Source organism: Anastrepha ludens, chromosome 6, assembly GCF_028408465.1.
Source record: "Anastrepha ludens isolate Willacy chromosome 6, idAnaLude1.1, whole genome shotgun sequence".
NCBI classification, from domain to species: Eukaryota; Metazoa; Arthropoda; class Insecta; order Diptera; family Tephritidae; genus Anastrepha; species Anastrepha ludens.
This window is the reverse complement of record NC_071502.1, coordinates 78,055,188-78,080,733: the sequence shown is the minus strand read 5'-3', so window position 1 is coordinate 78,080,733 and position 25,546 is coordinate 78,055,188. Positions and strand designations below refer to the sequence as shown.

At 36.2% G+C, this 25,546-nt stretch overlaps 1 protein-coding gene across 1 annotated transcript in view; it reads right to left on the bottom strand.

Annotated features, from left to right (window-relative positions):
* Nucleotides 1–7,484, bottom strand: part of LOC128866017 (protein CBFA2T3) — a 115,638-nt gene extending 108,154 nt beyond the window's left edge. Inside the window, exon 1 of the mRNA XM_054106473.1 lies at nt 5,279–7,484. Coding sequence (XP_053962448.1) covers nt 5,279–5,281 — 3 coding nt within the window. The 5' untranslated portion in view covers nt 5,282–7,484. The remainder of the gene's footprint in view (nt 1–5,278) is intronic.
* Nucleotides 7,485–25,546: the final 18,062 nt, after the last annotated feature.

The window sequence follows — 25,546 nt, the reverse complement described above, 5'->3', positions numbered from 1 at the left end:
GATTACTATTTTCGAGTTCCCTGGGCTTATTACGAGTGCGCAGATCAACTAAGAAAATAAACCATCATTGCTGACGTATAGCATAGTTATATATTAGAAAAGTTGTCAGCCCTCATTACTCTTTTTCGGAACTGTATGCGTGCATTTAAAGCTCAAAAACACCTGCAGAAAAATTTGTATGTAGAAACACCTGCCTTTCAACATATAGCCTTGCCAAATGCACCAATTAAACTAAAATTTTGTTGAAATGTAAATTTAGAAACGATGTTGGGTACACGAAGCTACTGGCCTAATGAAATTCGTTGTTTATATTCAAAATGTTTCTATTAGTATCTTATAAACTTATTACAGAGAGGAAAGGAGCTATGAACGCCTAAGTATGGCATGGTGATTGAAAATATACCGTTAATACGAGTAATACCAGTCAATACGTCGATAAGTCAAAATTAGGCATCGAAACACATGGGGATGAACACACTTATACACTTACATATCTCACATGTACATACACATATATTTCCATACTTATATGTCCACATAAATAAATGTATGTATGGCATGTTTCTGTTGATTATTTTTAAATATCCACATATGAGCACAGCAGCTGTATTGAGCAGCTGCTAAAATAGCTGAAGCAGTCAAACGAATGAAGCGCACGGCGTCCAGCGTACGACGACCATCCGCCAGCAATGAGTAATAAAATCCACTGTAGGCAATCTGCGGAGCCTGAATGAATTTTTATTTAAATGACACCTCATTTCTAATAGATCAATAAAAGAAATACAGTTACAGCATACAGTTGCACAGTGTAACGAATTTTTATTTATAAGCAATTGAAAAACAAAAATAAAGAAAATCAAAACAAAACAATTGCGAAACTTACTGTCGGGTTATATACCCAAAGGTGTTTTTTAATAGATGGAGGATTATGCTTCGAAATGAGCCGGACAAGTGTTAGGTAAGAGAGAATCTCCTAATCGATATATGATTTACACCAATGATGGAAAGTTACTTCTGGCCTAGGTCTGTCACAAATCCTTTTATCAGGAGTTGTGTAATCCAATATTGGTTTCCTAGCAAAGTTGCGTGGCTCTTTAAAGTTCGATTTTTTTTTTTAGTTCTATTAAGCACATATAATATTTTAAAGTCCATGCGTAAAAAAGTTCTCTACTCATAAGTAATATCTTCAATTGCTTTTTGTTTAATAGCCCAAGGGCGTTGAGTCGAGTAATTACAAATTTCTTCTACTGCGTGGCTGTCACACCACCGGTAAGCGCATTTCCAGCTGCATTTACATCTCCTTCAATTATTTTCTTCATTACGGCCGGAGCGAATGGGAGCTGGAGCTGGTGATTTCATATCTTGTACCTACTGAATAAGTCGGTTCAAATTTCTCGTTTACCTTTTTAATTTCAAGCCCTTTAGATTATTATAATGAGCGAAAATAGATACTTTGCGAATTTTTAATTCCCTATTACCATTTTTTTGACGTGATAACGTCTCATAATTCGACTTAGCCGGCTGCACGCACGAAAAAATGTGTCGTTATCTTGCTCAATCGTCGTTATCTTGCTTAATCGCCGTTACCTTGCTCAATCGCCATTACCTTGCTTGAACTGCAAGCGAAAGCGCGGAATGAACGACAAAGAGCACAATTGGCCCCCGTATTCGGCAACGTTCGACATCTGGCTCTCTCCTACTTGAGTGAGCATATATGTATATGTATGAATATGTATGTATATGCGCATATGTATATAAATTTACATATGCATTTGTATGAATATGTATGTATATGCGCATATGTATATAAATTCACATATGCATTTGTATTTGCATATGCCTTCTTCCTGTGTGCATGGTAATGAACCATTTCTCTGTTGAGTATAGGACGATGATAGAAAAGGTAGGAAATGAAAGGAAGTGTTTCGAGTGTAAAGTGTCTCGAAAAAGGCAAATCGATAATGTTGCCTCTTAGTGTTGTTGACTTATTAACGTCTGATGCACAATCGAAATTGAACATATTTTCATGAATTCGATCAATGTTTCGTAATTGTTCACGTTTGTCTAAATGTAACTTGATCAATTTCATTACGATTCCATTTACCTCCTTCTCTATATACATGCAAAATATCTATCAAACAAATAACATCAAAACAAAAAATGCAACCATTCCATCAATATTTTCTTATGACGTTGACACGTTAAACTATCGTCAGTAAACCGACTTTACAGACAACCTCTTTTTTTCTATATTCGTAGTGAATTATAATCATTTTCAAATAATTATTATAATACTTTTTAATCCTAGATTTTCTACTTAAAATCTCCCATTCTCGTATAATCACTTTTTTCAGCGCATCCATACTGGCATATTTTTTAGTCCCGACCTTGCTCTCCAAAATGGACCAGATGGAATAGTCCATCGGATTTGCATCTGGCGAATTCGAAAGCCATTGTGTGGACGAAATGAAGGGTGGAACATGATTTTTTAATCATTCTTGGTTCACACGAGCTTTATGAGACGGTGCCGAGTCCAGTTGGAAAGTCCATGGTCTACGATCGAAATGTTTGCGGCTCTAAAGCAGCTTGTGAAACATTTTCCCTATAATAAGTCTCATTCACTTTGACACCAGGCTCGATAAAAACGATTGGAGAGCGTCCATCAGCGGTCACTGCGGCCCAAACCATTACCTGCGATGGGAAATTGCTTGAAGTGGCCATACGTAGGCTCAAATTCTCGTATGAGCGTTCGGTCAAGTAAACACGATCGTTTTGAGTGTTTATGAACTGCTCAATTGGGAAATTTTTTTCACCAGAAAACACAATGTTAGGAAATTCGCCACGTTCGTGCAAGCTCTTTGCTCTTTCGCACCGAACTTTCTTTTGCTGGGGTGAAAGATCGTGTGTTTTTTGGATCTTGTAAGCCTTGACCGTGAGCTCTTTTTTCAAAATGCGTCGAATGCTGTCTTGCGATATTTTCAGTTCTTTGGCCATTCTGCTACCAGTATCATTGTAACGTTTTATAGTACGATACACAAACATTTTATTCACTTTGAGGTGACTGAGCTCGCGAACAATGACTGGTTGTGATTTTCCAGCCAAATTTAACGCAATCACACTATTACGTTTGAAATCCATCACAGAATAAAAAATTCAACAAAACTGTGACGCAAATGCTTTTGATGGCTTATAAACAATATATTGAACAGTCATTAGAAGAATTTTGACGTTGATGCCATGAGCTCTTTTACAGATACAAGCAGTGTGAAGTTGGTAACATTTCATATCGTTCACCCTGTACAATATATACTTATAATATATACGATATTAAACCACATATGTTTTCTTTCATATCGTAAAATATTAATTTCCTTTATTTTTAAAGAAATATGCCTCTGACCTACAACAGTCGTACAAAGCAGTACAACCTGTGAATTGGACGTTGTGCAAAGCACTCCGTGAACATTTATTAATAAACGATGATTAAATTAGGAAGCGCTAGCGGCCGTCAGATTCGTGGCACGAAAAATCAAACAATACTGAAGGAAAAGACGGTGTGACTTGTCAAAACCACTATAATAGTTTCAGACTTACTCTCTACTGAAAAAAGAAATTCAAAAACACAAACTGTATGTTACATATATTTTTTTAATGGCGGTTTGTGTTTTGAAAATTATATACATACTCTTTCTTTAAGACTTCGCTGTGAGACATACTGGCATTCGCCTGTATGGAAGATGAAATTTGCAAACAAGTATCAGATCAAATGTCAGCAGAAAATTTTCTGGCTTCATCTTCCCTAAGGTTTTAAAGTATGTACACATGCCTACAAAATCATAAGCATAATGGGCAACTTATGTAGTCTAAAGTTCTCACAACGATAACTGGTATCCTCAGACACTTAAAAAACTTGTATTCACAAGGACTTAGGAGTTTCTAGTGGAGCTACCGAAAATCAAACAAAAAATACATAATTTCAAAATTGGTAAAAAAATATCTTAGTTCTTACTGACTTTGTGCAGATTGCAATTATTGTGCAATTAGCAGAACGTTATGGCCCACCTACAACCTTAAGCGGTCGTCAACATTGATAAGCATGAAACGACGGGACGCCTGGAGACTAACGGCTCATAACTGGCTTCTGGTCTATCGGAGAACAAGCAGCCGAAATGGCAATCCCTCACAATACATACTGTCACAGTTGTAAACAACCGGAAAAAAGGAAGCAATCTTCCATTTCCTCTGTGAATGCCATGCCCTATAAAAGAATAGAATGTTAACCCTGGGCCAACCGCTGTTCGAGAATCTCGAACAACTGTCTGGCTTAGAACGTCAGCAATCTAATAGGGTTCTTAAACCGCACAGACTGGATATAGCCATGCTGTAAATAATCGTTAAACAAGTTGGTAGCGAGGATGTGGCAACAAAATGGTGCGGAAGCGCCAGTTGGATTCTGGAAGAATCATCTCTTTAACCAACCAACTGTCTTTGTTTGAAAGCTGACTTCTTAAATAAATATTTAATAAAAATTAATTAAACAGCAATTTGTTTGATATTTTGTCAAATTTTGCATGATGAATCTCGTACTCCCCAGGCGTGATTGACAACTCAGGCTCACTTTTCAATTTGGCATTATAGTATATTTCTTATGAGAGCACTGTAAATTTCAATCACACTTTGTCCAATATATTTTGCGTATTTCCTGGTTAATTACAAATACAGGTATATGTAGTTCAATACGTCACTGAAAATGAGGGGAAATTGCTAAAATACGCATAATTGGAGTACACACGTAATGGTAAATCGAGGCCGAGGAACGGCATCTCTCAAATCGACTACCTTGAAAATGGTAAAGTGTAAAATGATCACCGACGCATACCTGCAGAGTTATATTATCTTATAAAAAGCATAAAGCAATTCGAGAAAAACAAAACTGCATAAATTAGGCTACGAAAACCTCCTTCGCCCAGCATACTTTCCAAGCATCTTCTCCATAGCTTAGTCGCATTAGATTTGAGCCGAATAAAGAGGTCGTGGATAAAACAAAGACCTTTTTAGGTGAAGTGTGTCGAGCTAACATAAGATTATATTCGGAAATAAAACGTTTATTGCCAAATAGCGGGTTCCTTTTTAACTTTCAACGATTTATTGATCCTTCCAAGTAATTTTTAAGCGTAAAGCATATTTAATTCTTTCAAAACTATAAACCCACATATTTTGAAAATTTATAGAGCTGCATTTTATGAAATTTAATTTGAAACCACAAATGAGTACTTACCATAATCAAATGCGCCAATGATAAAAGTGCCGCCAGTTCAAATGTCTATAAATTCACAAGTGCTGGGTGTAAGACAAACTTCGACAAACTCATCTAACGAAGGCAGGATATAGCATCTGCATACATACATACATCTACTCTCGCAGTTCAAGTGATGGAGTGGAGTACGGCTTTTGATCAATTACGTGTCGAAGTGAATGTTATCGGGGCGGGTGTCAACGGCGTTGGCGTTGATTGATAAGTGGTGCTCCAAAAACATATGTACACACTCCTTAATTATTTATTTGTATCCCATTCACTCGCACCAAATGCAATCCTATTTAGCTCGTGCTCTTCAATCAATGGATATGAATTTGATAGGCGGACAAAAATATTCTCCCATTGACCGATATTTTGAGAAATTTTTAGTTCAATAATTCGCGGCGACTGAAACGAAGTTTGCAACTACATAATTAGATGTTTTTCTTGTTGCCACTGAAACTGTAATTTGTTTTAGAAACACTTATGCGAAAGAGAGAGAGGCTCCGAAGACTTTTAACGTTAGGCCTGCCTTCTATAAACGCACTGTCTGTTTTGCAATATTTTGTAACAGCGGATATATTTTCAAAAGTATTCAATTTTCAGCTGCATTTACAAATATCTACGCCTTTATTCCTCTATTTTTCACCTTTGTACACACATTCACTTGCTCCAACAAATATACATACATACATACATTCATACATATGCATTCATTTACTACGAGTATTTGCTAGTTTTGTTTTGTTTGGTGGGGCAGTCAGTTGGATGACACAGTGAAACAGCTGCAGCTGCTTTCTATCCTTCTTTAGTTCGTTCACAGCACGTCAACAGCGCAAAATTGAATGGAAACATATGAAGTGGAAAGGGAGAGCAAAGCAACGAGCGGGCAGATTCTGTTCAGTGGCTGCTTGACGTCGCTGTTTTATTTTGTTTTCCTTACTTCTATGAGTATGTGTAAGAGTAAGAGTTTTTTTTTTATTTATTTTGAATGAATTTTGCCCGCAATATACCGAGCAACCTCGAACCACGTGCAAATGTTTTTGTCAGCAAGACCTCCCTTCAACTTTTAGTAAACTTTCTGTCAATTGCTCCGAGTCTCACTTCAATATTATTGCTGTTGTTCAAATTGTTCCGCGCTTTACAAATTTCCTAAGTAGATTTTTTGCTGTTGGGTTAGCGACTGCGGTATCTTTTTTTTTGCTGTTGCCTTCACTTAATTTTCACACAAAAGGGCATCTGTTTTAACTCGTCTCTTAGTTAAATTCATTTACATTTCATCAGAAAATAATTTGAACTCACTTTTTATTTATGTTTTTTTTTTTATTTTTATTTTTTTTTTTGGTTTTTAATTTTTGGCTGGTTAATTTTATTATTGTTTTTTAATAGATATTTATGTATATTTACTTTGGCTTTTGTGTTTCCTTCCAGTTTATTTGTTATAAGCACGGATTTTTTTTAATATTAATTTAATATTTTTGAAAAACAGCTGTGCTGATATGTGTCATGATAGTTCCCAAACGTAATTTTCATTGTTCTTACATTACATCATCTCACTTTTTAGTCTATAGGGTTTCGTAAAGTATTCATTTTAGTTTTAATTCCATATGTCTCTCGTTTGCTGGAGAAAAAAATTTTCGTTTTGTGATTAAGTGTGCAGAAATTACCGCCAGCTCCTCCTCAGTTTGAAAAAATTGCGATATTATTGACACGATATGCCTTATTCTTAGTAAGGGAAGAATTGCAAATTGAAAACTTTAATTCCGTTTTCCTCGAATTTATAATTTTTTTAGTTATCACGCTCTTCCAGCAAACGAGCAAGTGTTTTCGTAAATATCCGCTTTGTTTACATGCGAGCTCTTTTAAATTGTCAACTGTGTTTCACTGGTTCATAAACTCACACGGTGAAGGATACGTTTAAGCAGCACCAACACAAAAGACTGAGGCCGCAAACTTTCTGGCCTTCCGCTTCTCACAAATTTGCACTCTGCAATATATAACTCACGATTTCTAAATGCCTAGTTCCATTAAGAACCTAGCAAAAAGTTAAATAGAGCTGAATGTTACAATAAACAATCAGAGCCGTTTTTTTCCTTCATCCGTTGAACACAACCAATAACAACGCACTTTCCGATGGCACTGAATTCAACTGAAACGAAAGCTAGCCGCAACACCAGCGCCACATTCTCATCGGCTTTGCTATTGCTTCTGCTGTGTCGTTTTGGCTTTGCAAACACACTATGAAAACACACTCCCAATGCAGCATAGCGAAACAGGAGAAACAACGAATAAAACCACTGCTGCACAAGTAAATACCGTCAGTCTGTTTTATTTCTCTACGTAAATATACTCGTAGTGATTCTTAGAAATGTTTCTCTAAAAAATACAATATTTTTCTTGGCTTGACTGAAAATTTTCATCCGCTTTCACGTGTTCACGGTCCAACGTCGTTTTCGTCTTTGGCTTTTCGTTTATAGTTGAAAGTTCGTTTTGGCTAGAATGCCGTTTTGTCTGGTTGTGTCCTTTCGTGTTGAGATCAGAGACTAGTTGGTTGTACTTGTATGTCTCTCTAAATTTCGCTCCCTCTCACTCAATACAAATGTGAGCATTTACCCATTCGATTCCTGTAGCTGTTTCCATCTGTTATCTTCCGTAGCAGTTGGGAAAAGGCTTTTTGTGGCGCATGCGCGCTGCCAACGCTAGTAGGGGTAGTCTTGTGTTGTTGGCAAAACAGCTGTTCCACGGCTGATGAGTGAACACTGTTTGCGGCAGCCGCTTGAGTGCCTTCGGCGCCTGCCGGTTTCCAGCTGCTATGCACCTTTCGCTTACATTCTTTGACTTGCTCATGCCTTTGCTTGCCGCGCGGCACATCTGAAATTGGCATTTGCTTGGGCGAAAAAAAAAATAATACAAAAATGAAGCAAAGAAATAAGTGTCAGCCATCGGTGGACACTCAAGAGCAGCCGGTGCTGTTTTGTTTATTTTGTATTTTTGCTTTTGCTTCTGCTCGCTTAAGCATTTGCTATTGCAGCTACAGTGTACTCGTATATGTGGTTGTGTAGTTGATCTGGTATTATCGATGTAATTTCATATGAATGAATGGTTAGCCATAGTTGTGTGCACTGGCCAAATGTTGCTGCAAGCGAACGATGCCACAGCAAAAATTATTGATATGACGAGGAAATATTTTAATTAAAAATTATACGCTGGCATACATACATACACATATACACATGTATGTACTTGTAAATATGCGCAGTAGTTTACATGAATGTATTTTTTATGTTAGCAAATATTTGTTTGTAAACAGTTTTTAAGATTTCTGTAATTGAATTAAGAGTTTTAAAACTTTGAGTAATGAATTCTTATGAAAGCGAAAAATATAAGAATATCATTGTTACGAAGTCACGACTAACATCACAAAGATTAGGACTTCTATAAACTTCTGTACGAGAATGATCCACATTTGTTGCACAGCCCTTGCTTTTACTGCCACAACTCTTTTTTAATTATTATTATACATAATTGTCCATAATTTTCGATCGGATTTAAGTTCGGGTTTCAAAAACGCCATTCGATAACTGGCATATTCCGATATTGAAACCACTGATTCTCCATTCTCGACTTGTCACATTTTAAATAAGTGTTTGCAAGTTGCCTTATTAGGAACTTCTTGCGAACAAATAGATAGCGGAAATTTTCCCAGATATGGCACAAGGTGTTTCAATAATAAATTTCGAAGAACCGAACCGTCCATCTTGCCCATGCCATAACCCTGTCATCTTTGAGGAGTGTCTTGGATAGAGCAATTTGTTACGAAGACGTCAGACATAAGTTCTGCTATTAGTTCCACATAAGATGCAATTTTATTCATCACTCATCAATATTATGTAGATGTTAATGAATAAATATATTTTCTGATGGATTCTAAACGCTTGCTTCTTGTTGGCTGTTGTGGCACGTGACATTGTCTTTTTTCATAGTTTTGCATCCCCGTAGATTGCGTTCTAAAAGTTGCTGTCTGATAGTCCTATTTGCAACAATTGCGCCAAAACCATTTTGCACTCTGGCTTTTATTTCTGACGAAGTTGTAAAAGGAACCTTCAGTGGTTACCACAAAATCAAGAATTTTTCTCTATTTGCAGTTTATCTGGCAATTGGACGTCTTTAATTGGCAAAATGTTGAGATTTCTGAAAGTGTTTGATCGTTTCTTTTTTTGCATTAACACTCTCTCTGCCTTTCAGACAATTCGCACATTTTTTTCTTTTTTTGAAATATGTTCCATATATCTCTTTGACACACTAACACATTCCAATGTTAATACAAATAAAATATCTCAATTTTTTAAGTTCTTACAGGCAAAGTACAGGTCCCTTAAGCCCCCATATTTTATACACTAAATACATTTTGCTATAATGGGTAGTTTTCTATACTGCATCTATGGGTTTTAAAATCATGTCTGTGAATGAAAATAACCAATAAAATCAAATCCTGAATATCCTGAATCAAATACTGAAATGTGATGCACGAAGTATAAAATGGGGCTTTCTGGTCAAATTAACTACAGAATTTATGTGATACAGTGGACCTTCAATATTACGAATCTTATGTAGTGCGCCTACTTCGTTAAATCAAAAAAATTCGTTTAATCGAGTATTTTTTTTACCCACAATACCATCTTTCAATTAAATAACTAAATGCATCCATTTAAAAAAGTATATATAGGATGATTTTTTAAGAGCTATAGGAAAGTTTTCCAAAAAAACACACGTAAAATTCAGAAAAATGCATGAAATGTTTAATCCATATAATTTAATGTTTGAAGATTATTTCATGCAAATGTTGATCGCGACTGCGCTTCACATGGTCTATCCCCTTAGTCTAATTTTGGCATACTCTTCAAAATGTTTCGGCCGGTATTTCACATATAAATGCTTCAATGTTGTCTTCCAATGCGTTCATTGAAGCAGGCTTGTCTGAATTAACAGGTCCCGAACGTGAAATAAAATGTTCACCGAACTCGCCTCTCAACAAGTCCATTGTTATGCGTGCTGTGTGGCATGTGGCACCGTCTTGCTGAGACCACATGTCATGCAAATCATGTGGGCAAAAAAGAGTTGGATATCATTTCACGGTAGCGCTCACCATTCACAGTTACGTTACGATTCACAACATCTTTGAAGAAGTACGGCCCAATGATACCTCCAGCCCATAAACCGCACCAAACTGTGACCTTTTCTGGATACATTGGTAGCTCTTGCAATTCTTCTGGCTGATCTTCACTCCAAAATCGACAATTCTCCTTATTTACGTACCCATTGATCCAAAAGTAAGCTTCGTCGCTGAACACAATTTGTCGATAAACAAGTGGATCTTAAACTTTCTTAACAGAACACGCATTTTTATAATAAAGACGATTCATGGTTAAATTATAGACCAAACTGAAGATGTTTGACAGTGAAACAAAACACGAAACGTGCTGCAGCTGTTTAAACCAACTGTTCAAAAAGATAATAGCTAAAAAATCACCCGTTATTACGCGCCTTCGATTCGCCACTTCTCCGCTCGCTATCTAAGGGCTCTGCTCACTTGACGAAAGTTTTTAATGTGAAAGTAACAACAAAGTTATCGCGTAATATTCACCGCAAGCGACTGCTGTTGTACCTCATAAAACTGGTACTCACTATTTTCGCAAAGAAATGTAATTTTCGCCAGCTGTTTTCCAGCGCTACAAAGATAAGTTTATTTATACTAGTCGTTTTATCTATTCACCATTTGCTAAAGCTTGGCGAAACGAAGAAGCCTATTGTCTTAAATTCAACGACAACATTTTATTAATTTTTTACCGAAAAATTCTGCCATACGCGTCTGTTTTTTTTAACAATTTTCAAGTCCTTCTGCACTGCGATTTCTTGCGTTTGAAAGTTTTGACAGTTCAACGTTGTTTGATATTGCTCAGATAGTCAATCATATTTAACCTCATTTGCAGTATGGCCTATACGAGTAGCTTATACGAGATGTGTGCTCCATCATCTTCATTTTCGCTTTCATCGGAGTCTGAAAAACCCTCAGCACAATTCCTTCCGTAAATATCCACGATCTCAACTAAATACTGCAAAATTAATATATTAATTATTAATATAACTAACAGCAAGGTTTTAAATCAAGGAAAACTGCTGCTGCAAGAGCCAATGTCGATTCAAGGACGTTGTCGCCGTTTACTTCATGTGATGCGTTTTTTATTTTTATCGTATTTCTCGATTTTAAGTTAAAGTTTTTTTATAGTGTCAATCGATCTATTGGGAACTCCTTATTTCGCGGCTATAACCTTAATTGGTGGAATCGCCCAAAATCTCTAATTTAGTTTGCAATGATAAACGCTTTCCATTTGCATCACACGAAATAAAACAGACTACACCAAAAAAATTCCTTGAATCTTTTGACAAACTACATACAGGGTGGGCCACATACCGTTTGCTTTTTGAACCACCTATTTTTTTGAGAATGGTAACACAAATGACATTTGACATTTACGAAATGGGACGCTATACGCTTGATTAAAATTGGGAAATATTGAAAAACTATTTCCAAAGTGGTGAGTCCTCTTCTTCTTTTCTGATTTTCACATCGGTGGCTACGTTAATAAGCGAAATTGTCAGATTTGGGGCTCAGAAAATCCACACGTTACTGTAGAGAAGCAAATGCATCCTCAACGAGTCACTGTTTGGTGCGGTTTTTGGTCTGGCGGCATCATCGGGCCATTTTTTTCGAAAATGAGCGAGGAGCCGCGGTTTGTTGTTTCCAAAAATTGAAGAGGATGACATGGACGACATTTGGTTTCAACAGGACGGTGCAACTTGTCACACTGCCAAAGATACACTCGAACTTTTGGCTACCGTTTTTAAAAGACGAATAATCAGCCGAAATTCCGATATCAATTGGCCGCCTCGGAGCTGTGATTTAAGCCCGTTGGACTATTTTTTGTGGGGAGCCGTTAAGGGCAAATGCTATGCGAACCATCCAGAGACGATTGATGCTTTAAAACACGAAATCGAAGTTGCCATTAATGAAATTGGAGCCCAAACAATCGAAAATGTGCTTAAAAATTAGGTTGATCGAATGGCCTACTGTAAACCAGTCGTGGCAGTCATTTGAACGATTTTATTTTTCATTCATAAATGACAATGTTCAATCTTCAAAATAAAAAAAAAATTGAAAAAATATTGATTCTTGTTTTTTATAGCCGATTCAAAAGGCAAATTTTACAGGCCCACCCTATACATGCACTTTCTTAGCGTTAGCTTAACGAAACCTTTGTTTTTTACAAAAAAAGCGAAGTTTAAGAAAAAACATAAACAACCTTCGTTCCGTTCGTTATATCGATCACCAAAATTAAAGGATGGCATCTTTAAATACAAGCCTTCTTTTTTCAAATGGCGTTGAGTTTGCTCAAATATCATTTTTTTTCGCTGAGATATCGCATTTTGAAATTTTCATGTTTCTAAATTTTCCTACACCTGAAAATCGATTGAGATAACATAGACATGATATAGTCGATTACTAATTTTCTTGAATTGAGTCTTATTTTTCTTAAAATTTTGTCTCACACCATAAGTGTGCTAACTCACCAAATTCAGATTTGGATTCAGCTCATCATAAACCTTCGGAAATATATAGTCTGGTTTCTGGGTCTGAATGTTGGTTAAATTTTGTCGGCCTGTATAATCATGTACGCGCTTCGCTAATGTAATGGTTGCTCCGCTTAGCAGCTCAAAATCATAAGACTAAATAAAGATAGCGAAAAAAACTTATGGACAAAAATGTTCACAAAAGAATGCTCTATAAAAAAGCTCTGATGTATATTTTCCATAAAATCAATAAAAAAAAAGTTATTACGCTTGAAAAAAATTCATCCCTTCATTTTTCGCGTAATTTTGTTTATAACTTTTTTATGATTAATTTTACAATAAAAAGTTTTGAATTTTACAAAATTTTCGTAACTTTCGAAATTCACGAGATAATCGCAAAAACCAGTTGCACCCTTATTTCCAAGATGGCGGCCGCAGGACACAACCCCCGACCCCGAAAACTCAAATTTAAGTTCACAGTGATGGGTTTTACATAATAAAACCATAAACTCGCATAGTCCTAAAATTACTTAGTTGGCTATTTTTTTTGTCTCTTTTGACTGGACTATGAGATAATTTAGCTACTTCGTTAAACCGAAAATCCGTTATGCAGGGCGTTCACTGAATATCACTGTTTATAAAATGTATTTAAGTTACACGCGCAAAACTCTTTTTCAAAAACTATAAATACGAAATAAAAATATGTGTTTACTGTTCTAGGATTCTTTTGCTTTTTAATTAAAAAATAGTAAACTATGGCCTCAATATTAGTGCAAACTAAATAAAAGTAAATCGGTGTTGATTTTCAAATGGATAGAGAGCGCAGATATTTTTCAAATATGTCGAACTTCATCATGACGCTGGCCAGCCACAAGGGAAGATGTGTAGTGTCAACATATTAAGGAGAAGTATCTCACAGACACGGGGTTGTTCGGTGGTGTACATTTTATTGAAAACATCATAACTAATTTGGAAATCTTAACAAACATTTTTGTGATTTTCATAACAAGAAAAAGTAAAAAACGAAAATTGAGAGTACTTGTGTATGTAAATACATACTCGTACACCAATTTTGCAGCTCCCTGACACTAACGTCATCTTAAAAAGAATGCGCCAATGCCGGTTCAATTTGAGAAGGTGGTGCAAGCTGTGTTCGGCACAAAACTTCGCGGCACAATCAGAATAAAAATTAAAGAAAACTCCCACACATGCACATACATATGTACATAAGTATGTATGCACGAGTATATGCCTAAGTCTGCCCGTGCCAGCCGTGCTAACAACGATAACAACAACAAAAGCATCAAAATGCCAATAGCAGCCGCGCCATAGCACACAAGGCAGCCAACACAGAAAACGAAGTGTGCACACAAACGCGCTTTTGTGCTACCGCCCCTCCCCACACCAACAATTGGCGCACAGCTGCTGGAGTGCCACAACAACAGCTTTATCACCAGCGCAAGCACAAGCACAAACTCAAAGTCAGCGTCAGCATCAGCCGGCAAATGATGGAAAACGCCATTAGGTGAGATTTGGCCATACGAACAACAATTGTGCAACAATAAATGGGAAGCGACACAACACCGAAGGCACAGTCGGTTGGACGCAAAAACATGTAGTGGGCTACTTTTAAAACATCAGAAAGTAAACGGAAGTTGCCAGATTGTATTTTTAGTATTCATGTAAATACTGTGCGTACCAATAGACCTCTTTTGGCAAAACTTTTTTGTGGAAGGGAAATTCTTAAATTCTTAAGGATTATTTGATAAAAGATACTGAAAGCTTATTCAAGTAAGAAATATCAACTTAGTCCTCTAACGATAGACCTTATAGGCGGCGGTATTTTCACCATAATTACTCCTCAGCTTTCTTAAGAAGAGTTGCACTTGAGTTTTAAAAAAATCGCACTGAGAACCTGCCAATTATGGATGTTTTCGCATTTGCAATACATCGAGCATTTTTGAATTCAATAATAAAAAATCGGCCATGATCGGCCATAAAATCTTAACGATAATTTATTTAACTTGCTTGATTAGAATAAAAATGTTGCGTGCAAAAGCAACAATAACGATGTGATCCTGGTACAGGTCTGGTACAATTTATGATCCGTTCTGCTCGTTTTCTTATTGTCATTAGTTTGGCAGCCAACTTTTACATTTTTTTTATGAGTTTGATGACTTCTGCTAAAATAAAAATAAATTAAACGTGAGAATTATAGATATACAGTGGCCGACATAACTATGACTACCCCTTAAAGAAATATTTTGTGATGGAAATAAGTCCGTAATCTGCCCCTCGAATTTAAGATTGTACACATTATTTTTCTAAGTGTGAGCTAGCAAACCAGGGCCGTTAAAAATGTGCCGTTATCTTTTCACATAGCAGAATAATTTTCACTAATTGCGTCTCAGTTGCATTTCGGATTCGACAAAAGTGTGCATGCCACTTAAATATCCGCGTGTGTTGTCCTTCGTTTTAAATATTTCCCAAATTCGTCTTGGAAAGGTAATGGAAATAATCTTTTGGTGTTTATTTTACCTTGTATTTTACAACAAATATACTTTTAGCATATTCTAAAGCCTAAGTCGAAGGAAATAAGCATTGATTTAGGAAACTAATTGTTCAGGACCACAAAATTGGAATGGGGTATGGCAAAATTGCTAAAAAATATAATATATGCAAGTCAACAATCCAGAGAGTTATAAAAAGTTAAAAAAAAATGGCGGCTTTGCGAGCGCTCCAAGAACAGGTCGGCCAAAGATAACCAATTCTCGCGATGACACGCAAATAGTAAGGGAAATTAAGAAAGACCCGACAACTTCGGCAAGGTTTATTAAAGAAAGTCTTCAAATTAATGTAAGCGAGCGAACAATTCAGCGGAGAATTCGTGAAGAGGGGTTTTCTAGTCATTACAAGATCAGGAAACCTTTCATCAGCAATAAAAACATGAAAGCGCGACTAGCATTTGCCAAAAAGTACTTCAATATGCCATTGAGTTTCTGGGAGAGGGTTATATGGTTTGAGAGTAAGTTTGAGTTTAAAAATACAAAAAGAAGGGAAAAAGTGTGGCGAAAAGTAATGAGAGGCTCCAATCAAAGTGCGTGCAAAGCACAATTACCTTTGGCGGGGAAGTGTGCTTATCTGGGGCTGTTTTTCATATAGCGGTATATCAGATCTGGTACATATTGAAGGAAAAATTACTCGGCACGAAGAATGGGTATTGGACACAATTTCAGCTATCAACAAGACAACGACCCCAAACATACCAGTCGCGTAGCAAAGGAATACTTTAGACAAAACTTAATAGAGCTTTTAGAATGGCAAGCTCAAAGCCCCGACTTAAATCCTATCGAGCACTTATGGCAATATTTATACGAAAAAATCGATCGATCAAGTTGCCGCTCAAAGAAAGCAGAATTTTTTCAGAAACTGCAAGAGACCTGGAATAAAATACCTGAAGAGCTTCTTAAGAGATTAGTTCACAGTATGCCACGCCGCGTTTTGGCTGTAATTAACGCAAAAGGCGGCAACACTAAGTATTGAGTCATTTGCATAACGTTATTACTTTTACTATTACTAGTAGAGTACAAGGGTACGCAAATTTTGTCGCTACAAGTTTCTGGGCATTTATAAAAAAAAAATATGAAAATAATATTTTGTTTTTGGAATTGAAATATTTTGATTTGTGTTTTTATAATGTTACTATATTATAAATAAATTAATAAGTTAATCGAAATTTGAATGATATAATAGAAAACAATATTTGTGTTTTAATTTTCCCTTAGGTAGGGTATGCATAGTTATGTCGGCCACTGTATACATGCATATATATACTTATAGTTTTACCATAACTAGCATAAACTCTATCCGACTCATTTTGCAAAAAGAACCTCTATCGGTGGCTGACTGTAATGCAGAATATGAGCATCTGTAAAGCTTTATTACATGCATAACCGAACAAGCAGTTATTAACGATTTAACTATCGGAGAGAAACAGGATATTATGGCGTCACTAGATGCTTTCTTCAACTTTCGTCATTACAAAGCAAATCACAAATTCGCCGTACAAAGCAATTAAACTCTAGTCAATGGAGATGATGTATGACTGAAGATTTGTTACCTTTGAAGAATCCGAAGAAGTTCGAGGTCTCAAAATAGTCTTTCGTAGGTATTTTTTTATCATTCAGAAGAATTTTATTTTCCTATTTCGAGATATTATTTGGCTTCTTATAAATTTTAATTAAAATCTGAAGCAAACTCCTACTTTATTTCGGCCTTATCAGTAGTTTTAGCTAACATTTTATGATACTTGTATAAGTATAATATATTGTAAGAATTCCCATTCTCGGAAAAACAACAATAATTACTTGCTTTTAACTATTTTAAGTGATTTGTTCAAAAAATTTGGAAAGTAATGAAGTATCCCCCTTGCCGGAGGCTTTTCCAAGCACTCAGGCATTATTGTCCATTGCCCTTAAGGCCAAGATATAGGATTAAACGGATAGCGAGGATCAAGGGATCCACTACTCCTCTGCAAACTTCCCAGACTTTTATGAATCTAACCAGTCGATGGGCTGACTTAAAGATTCACCATCTGCATAAATGTGGCGGAAACCGCACAGCGGTAAAAGATATTGCTCTATACTCCAAAATGCTCCGGAAAAGATGTACACAGCGAATCGTCGATAATGTTATGGTGTCCTTGTCGTCCACATGTCGTCCCCATGGATTGTTCCCCGTAATCCGTTTCTTACTTCTTAGTTTAGCCTATTTGTAACGAGCTAAACTTCTCTGTGATGATGGTCAGCCACGTATTACATATTAATGAGTGCTGTTTGAAACAACTGGGATAACAGACCAATAAGCGATATCGATTATTATTACAGACTTTCGTAAATATGTATTTACCAAATCTTTTTAGTATGGCAACCTGCTGAAGGCCGTAAATTGGTCCCACAAGATGTGACCAAATTATACTAGAATATATGTATGTATGTATATAGCAGGAGTGCAGAAGCAACATTTGCTGCTGATGCGGCAAATACCAAAGTAGACGAAGCAGCAGATGAATTGAAATCACGGCAATTCCCACTGCCACGACTACCAACGCCACCACCACCACCAATGTCACAGCCAGTGCCATTGCCAGTAAAGGCAATGTTTTTTCATGATTTTATTGCTGTTGTCAGTGCTGCAGCATTTGTAGTTGCTGTTGTTGTTCGTGCTATTCGTGCAAGGTCTGCTGAATTGCACGAAATTGCGTGGGAAATGTTGGCGGGCAAATTGTGATAAGCTGACGCGCCGTGCCGACAAGGACACCCCAACCAACAACATTTGGAAAGTTGAATTATGCGAAAGTGGAGCTGGGCAAAATTGGGGCATGTGCCACAAACTTTGGTTACTGTGCGACATTTTGGAGAATTATTTTTTATATGAACAAATATGTGCATTAGAAATATTTGTTGTATGAGGTGATTTCGTGAAGCGGCTGTGTCAATGTGGCAAATTGAAACTAAGGCAGTTAATTTGTTCGTGTATATGCGTGTGCTCAAGTCACAGAATGCGCACTTATTGCGCTGCATGTTGTAATTTTAGAATTTTTTGGGGGTTTCCTATCAGCCAATCGAATCGAAAGCGTATGATAAAAAAAGCAAAGAATACTAAAACCATTGAACAAACAAAACGCTCGAGCGATTTATGGGGAAAAATGCAGACTCAACGATTGGGGAAACCAGCTAATTTGCATACTTCACTCAGAAAAATTGAAAATATGGAAATCATATTTCCAATTCTCGTAGGCAAATACTGGTACATACACACAAATTCATATAGGCCAAAATACATATATACACATCATACAGTTAGGCGGTTTAAATTAAGATAGCGTTTATTTGGATAGCACTTAAATTGATGGAATATAATTACTATTTTCGTGGGCTGTCCAAGTTAGTATTCCGTACAGTATGTGTACACCTTAATGCATCACTTTTACAACCGCACTTAGGAAAACTCCTTCGCCTCATTTGCCGAATCGACACATTTTCATCCTCGATCTTTTGAGTCTTATTAGCACCCTTACATTCTCACACGTGCTACGACATCGCAAACGAAGCAAATACGGCATTTCGCCCATAATTTAAACGCCACGCACAGTGGGCACATTTGAAATGGAACGGTTGGTAAGTATGTATGTTACTTATGCCTAAAAAGGGTTTAATGCCATGTCTGTATGATAACATTGGCATCAAAAATAAAATAAAAGGCATTTCGTAAGGGTATAGAAGTTTTTAGAGTAGACTTATCCGTGAAACAAATGCAGTTGAACAACTTTGTATTTTTAATAAATTGTTGCAAAGTGAAGAGAAACTCGAAGAATCAATTTTCATATGCTAGCTGAAGAGAAACCGTGCTGAGTACACACCTTACATAAAAGCAAGAATGATAGAAAGAAGATTGCGCCCTTAAAGAGTGCGTGACGTCACGTTTGCCGAGTTGTGCAGTGTTGCCACCCATTTGGTCTTCACAATAAATTTAATGCTTTTTTATACCCAAAATGCAAAAATTTTTAAGTTTCGTGTTTGTTTCTTTCTTTTAAGTTAAAAAAACAAACTATATTATTAAACAAAAAAAGGTTAAAAAATGTCACTCTGAGAAGATTTTAGTGCTAATGAAATTTTTACTCTTGTAAAATTTGATAATTTGAAAGTGCAAATTTAAATTTTGGCTCCATTTAAGGTTATGCAAGAATATTAAATCTTCTTATCTCCAAACTTCTTAAGATTGAAAACCTTTTTACACACTTTAAAAAGCGTTTGAATTTATTGAATGCGAATTAAAACCATAGAGGTGTAATCGTTTCTTCCGGTCATCAATCCTTAGTGAGACATAGGACATTAAGAGTTGTATTCATTGTAAAAATAAGCAACAAAATACCAGAAAATACTAAAGAAACCATACTGACATTTTTACAAAAAGAGTACCTTATCTAGTTACATAACTTCAAATATAGCAAAAAAGTCGTTCCATTAACAAAAGATTCTCGCTTAACAAAAAAAACTCATAAATTAAATTGTACATAACCATAACACATTTATTTAAAAAAAAACCCCACATTTTAAAGACAATTTGTCACGTATACAAAGTTCTTTAAGTGATTCAATAAAAATTTGTTGAGTTATTTTCTTTGAATGGGCATTTTAGTGCGTTTTTATATCCAAAGCTAGGCAACACTGCAGTAGCGAGAGAGAGATTTGACTGCCGAAAGCAAAAGAACACCAACAACACCTGCAGTCGCGGGCAATGCCACCAGATGTTAAAAAAAGTAAAGCTAAATAAAACTGAGTGAATTATTTAAATAATTATTAAAAAATGTATATTTTACAAAATTATAAACATTACATTTTAATTAGAACAGCTAGAAAAATGTCATGAAGAAAGAACTAAAACTCCGAGACTAAATAACAAAAAAAAACACTAAATCAAGTTACGAAAATGGTAATCTGGCCATACTGGAGCTAAAATCACGTAACTAGTTGCCAAATTCGCTGAGAGCAAAGTAACGGGACCACGATAGGCGCCATCTCATTATTCTCTCCATCGGGATATAAAACAAAATCAAAATCATAAAATATATGTTCTCTTAAGATTTCATATGCATATACTTGTATATATAATTGGCCCTTGCACCCTATTTATGGCATGTTGGGGATGTTATTTCACAAATGGAGGGACCTACATTACCTAAGTACAATAGGAAATATCACCAACACAGCTGGAATTAACTTATAAAATCTGTACATGAAGAGATCTTAGTCTAGAAATTTAGTTTTGAATGCTAGACAATGGCAATCATTGATTAAATTTGAAAAGAATCAATGGAATATAAATAATATATATACAGTAGTCTAATAAAAACGTGCTCGCCATAACTTAGAAACTATTTGACAAATTCGATTCTAAAAAACTGCTTTATGTGGGCTTGGAATACAAATAGGCGATGTTTTTTTATAACGGTACTCCAAGTTTTAATTTTTCGGATCACGCTTCTATTAGATAGACTGTAAGCACGGAGTCATTCTTCGAGGAGAATTTAGACTTTAGACTTTTTTAGACTTTATGTTTGGTTAGTTTCATCCAGTTTAAGCCAATCGTATTTATTTCAACACAATATTTCGACAAAGATAAAGAAGAATTGTTTTATTGACAGACTCAAAGCTAGGCAAATTATTAACCTCAGTGAGAAGTTCTGTCATAATAAAGCTCCTTATCAAAAACTATCTGCCATTCCGAGAGGACATAAAGCTTTAGTCCCTTCCATTTGTGGAAAAACATCCAGACGCACACAGGAGCTCGGTCAAACATCCAATAAAGAATGTCAGCGACTATTGTCTCTAGAACCTTTATATGTGCAGCATAATTCACTCGAAATCTTTGAGTGAAGAAGTGTGGTGGCATGGCACGTTCTTTGTTGCTAACAGTGGCTGGAAACTTCGTTTGTAGGATTTTTTTTTTTTTTTTTTTTTTTTTTTGCGGTGAGGTTGGGTTAAAAATGCCTTCGCACCATATAATAATCGTCACTGCTACGTGTGTGGTGATTCAACTTAAAATATCTCTCCTCTTCTCTTGGAGTTTCCCCTCCACCCCGGGACTGCTTCCGCATTGCTTCACGGTAGAGTGTCAAGACGGCGTCCTAAGAAGGACGCTTACTTACTCACCCTGCGTCCAGGGTCGCCTATGAGAAACTATGAGAAACCTATGCTCAATGCTCTTCAGCATAGCTTTCCATTTCGCGTTTCTTTTTTCGGATAATATCCTCCACAAAATTTGCGACGGCATTCCATTTTTCTTCGTCTATCATCATTTTCTCGATAATTTCTACAGGTGTAAATACACCAATAGCTCGCTGCAGACCTGTTCTCTCTACGTTCCACCTCTCCCATTTAAAGAAGGTGTGCTCCGCATCATCATACTCAGTATCTCCACATATCCAGTTTGGTTGGCTCACTTTTCCCATTCGCCACAAATACTTGCGAAAGGACCCATGTCCGGACAAAAACTGTGTGAGGTAATAGTTAACCTCACCGTGCTTTCTTTCTACCCACTTTTTTAGATCGGGTATTAGTCTCGCTGTCCATCTACCATACCGTTCAGAGTTCCATCTTGCCTGCCAAAGTGTGAGTGTTTGAACTGTAATATCGGAGAAGCGTGGTACTGGGATTCCTGTGTGTTTTGCCTCCCATCTCCGTTTACGCTCTTGTGCTCCAATATCTATAGGGATGGTTCCGCTGATAACTAACACCACTGCTTCAGATCCTGTTCTGTATGACGAAGCCACTCTGAGAGCACAGGTGCGTTGCACAGATTGCAGAATTTTCCGCCGGCATTGAACCCTTAGCGAATCTACCCATATTTCGCATCCGTATAAGAGAATCGAGTTCGTCGTGTCCATTAAAAGTTTTCGCTTGTCCTGAGTTGGACCTCCAAGGTTTGCCATGAGCTTACTTCACATGCCGCTTACCTTGGCAGCTCCTGTGGCAGCATGGTTTACATGCGCCCAGTAGGTTAGCCTTGTGTCTAATTGCACTCCTAGGTATTTGACCACTCTTTTTGTCGATAAAGTGGCATCAAGTACTTGTATGTCTACTTCTAATGGGATACGTCTGTTCGTTAGAAGGATTGGAACATAGACATTTGTCATTCTTGTAATTTCTGTGGCTAATATTATGGTCAGAAAAAAATGCATCTCACACGCTTCAGGGTGTTTAATTTTATTTATAAGGCGGTTTGATCAAATAACTCGCTGTTTCCGCGTTTACTCCGACACAAATTGACTTCTGCGCAGGGTTTATACCCCAAGACAAACCGACTGATAATACCGCCAGCTGCGACGGCGAACCCTATAAGCAAATGAACAGAAAATCAGAGGTTTCGCAATCGTTTTGATTTGCACATATAGCGACGATAGAGTTAAGTTGTAGTCCTCCAAGTCTTATCTAAAAAAGAGCAAAACGAAAAATAATATTAATGTAATAATATATTCATGTCCCCAACTACAAAGTTTTTCTTGCATGTTTTCAGTGCTTCATTGAAAATGTTTACAGTTAAGGCTTTTTAGAACAGGGGATTGCCTACAGATAAACGCTGTTTCCGCTTTTTGCTGGCCTTTGCACTTCATATATGTACTTGTAAGCCATTATTCTTCCTCTTCCTATGCTTTCGCTGTTTGTTTTAAATCAATTTAAATGTTTGTTAAACTCCTTAGCCTTGCATTTTTTTCTAATAACTCAACACTTTATTACACTGTGCTACAAACAGGTCGTTTGGTGTTCCCCAACAACTTTCCACAGTTCAATTCAATGTTTTTGTACGGCAGCCAAATGCTGCACGTTTAGCTCGCGATTGAATGCGTGCGCATGAATATGTGGCACATTTGCCAATTGCTGTTATCGTCTGCCCCTTCTATTTGTCTTTCTGTGCTCGCATATACATATACATACAAACATTTGGGTATCAACACCTCATTCAAACACTAGGCTGGGCCATAGTTTTGCTGAAACTTTATTTATTTATTTATTTATTTGTATGTTCGATAACAGAAGTTCCTTCATTGTCATTTTAAATCTAAATAACAAAATATTAATATACAGTGCACTCGCGATAACTCGAACTAATTAAAACAGGCGCTGTTCGATTTATCGAATTTGTTCGACTTATCAATTGAGTGTGCTATGTTAAAAAAACAGTCATCGATATCGATTTTTCGATCGATTGTTGAAAATGGAAGCCAGTAGAAAATTTCTGTAGTATAGTTTCGTTATACGAATCACATTTTGGTCCATTGGCTGGATCAATGGTGTCACATTCGGCGGCATAAACATAGTTAAAATTAAACCATCCTCGGACTTTAATTCGATTTCGTTGGGATGTGATGGGGCAATATCAATTAGAAGAAGAGCCTTCTCAGGTAGTCCCCCATCTTTCAAATATTTTCTTACCCAAATATTAAAGTCATTTAACTTGGTTAAAAAAATTGTTTTAATGAATCTGGATTTTACCTGCGGCACGACGAATTATGAAACCAGTCTTTGAAAATCGCCGAAGTCATCCAGGCTGATTTGGAATTTTTGTACTCCACCGGACAGTTAAAATTTTTGAAAACACGAGGATTTCTTGCTTTGTCAATAACGAGAAGTTTAAGCTTATGGTTGCCGGTAGCGTTAGTGCAAGCCATAAATTGCCTTATCTTTCTTTTTTATAAGACTTATGGTGGACTTGGCTACCCCATATTCCTTCGCTAGAGAAGTAACACTACGTCCACGTTTAATTTTGTTAAGGTCTTCAGCCCTCTCTTTTAATGTTAAACACTTCAACCTTTTACGATCCATTACTCACGTGCACTGATATACTACAAATGACAAATTTAAAGCAATTTGGTCAATGCAAGATGTTGTTCCCAGAAAACTAACGGGATATTAACGTCGAAATATTCATATGGACAATACACTAGTATACATATAATTTATATACATATACTATTACATATGTATCTATGTACAAAATGTACATGTTTGAAAAGAATGTGTGTACAAATAAATTTGTTTTTTTGTTCGAGTTATAGCGCTTTCTTATTGTTCGAGTTACAAAGAAGTCAATAGGGGAAAAAATGTGTTCGAGTTAGCACGTCGTTCGACTTAGCGGCTATTCGAGTTACCGCGAGTGCACTGTATAAGGCTCTACTAAAGCCAGTATGGACCTACGCAGTACAACTGTGGGGAACTGCTTGCAATTCTAACATAGAAATTCTGCAAAGATATCAGTCAAAAACTTTAAGGCTTATCACAAGTGCACCCTGGTTCGTCACAAATAAAGCCATACATACTGATCTAAAAATTCCCTTTATAAAAGATGAAATTAAAAAAATTACCACAAAATATTTACAGAGATTAAGTTATCACGATAACCCGCTAGCAATTGCATTACTTGATGAAACTAATGAAATTAATAGACTTAAAAGACATCATGTATTAGACATTCCATTCAGAACCTAATAGATAAATCTAATATTAAAATGTATTAAAATCTAACACATAAGTCTGAATATAAGTGTACATTAATCGTAGTATACATATATATCATTATTGACCTCAATGGAGCTCAATAATATAAGTCAAATTGTTAATAGTTAGATAATTTGCTTATTATTTTAAAAATAGATTGCAAATAAACGACAAAAAAAAAAAAAAAAAAATTTTAAATGTTAAGTGAAATTTTACCAGTTGTTTTTAATTGGTTACTTAAATATAACAATATAGCAATTTTCAAATTGTTGTTATATGTATGCAAAGAGGGCGTGGTTATTGATAAAGTTTGCCATTTCGAAAATCGACTACTTTAATTGGGTATCATGAAAGATACAAAAATTAGTGAGAGTTCTTCTCTATTTTTGGGATGGGCGTAAGGAAACCAAATTAATGTTGTAGATACATACACATGTATGTATGTATATAGGTATATATTTATGAGATGGTAGTGATTGTCATTGTCATTCAATGGCAATGTGAAGTCCATGAAATTGTGCTGAATTTGTGAAAGTAGTTTATAACTTAATATATTTAACACCAG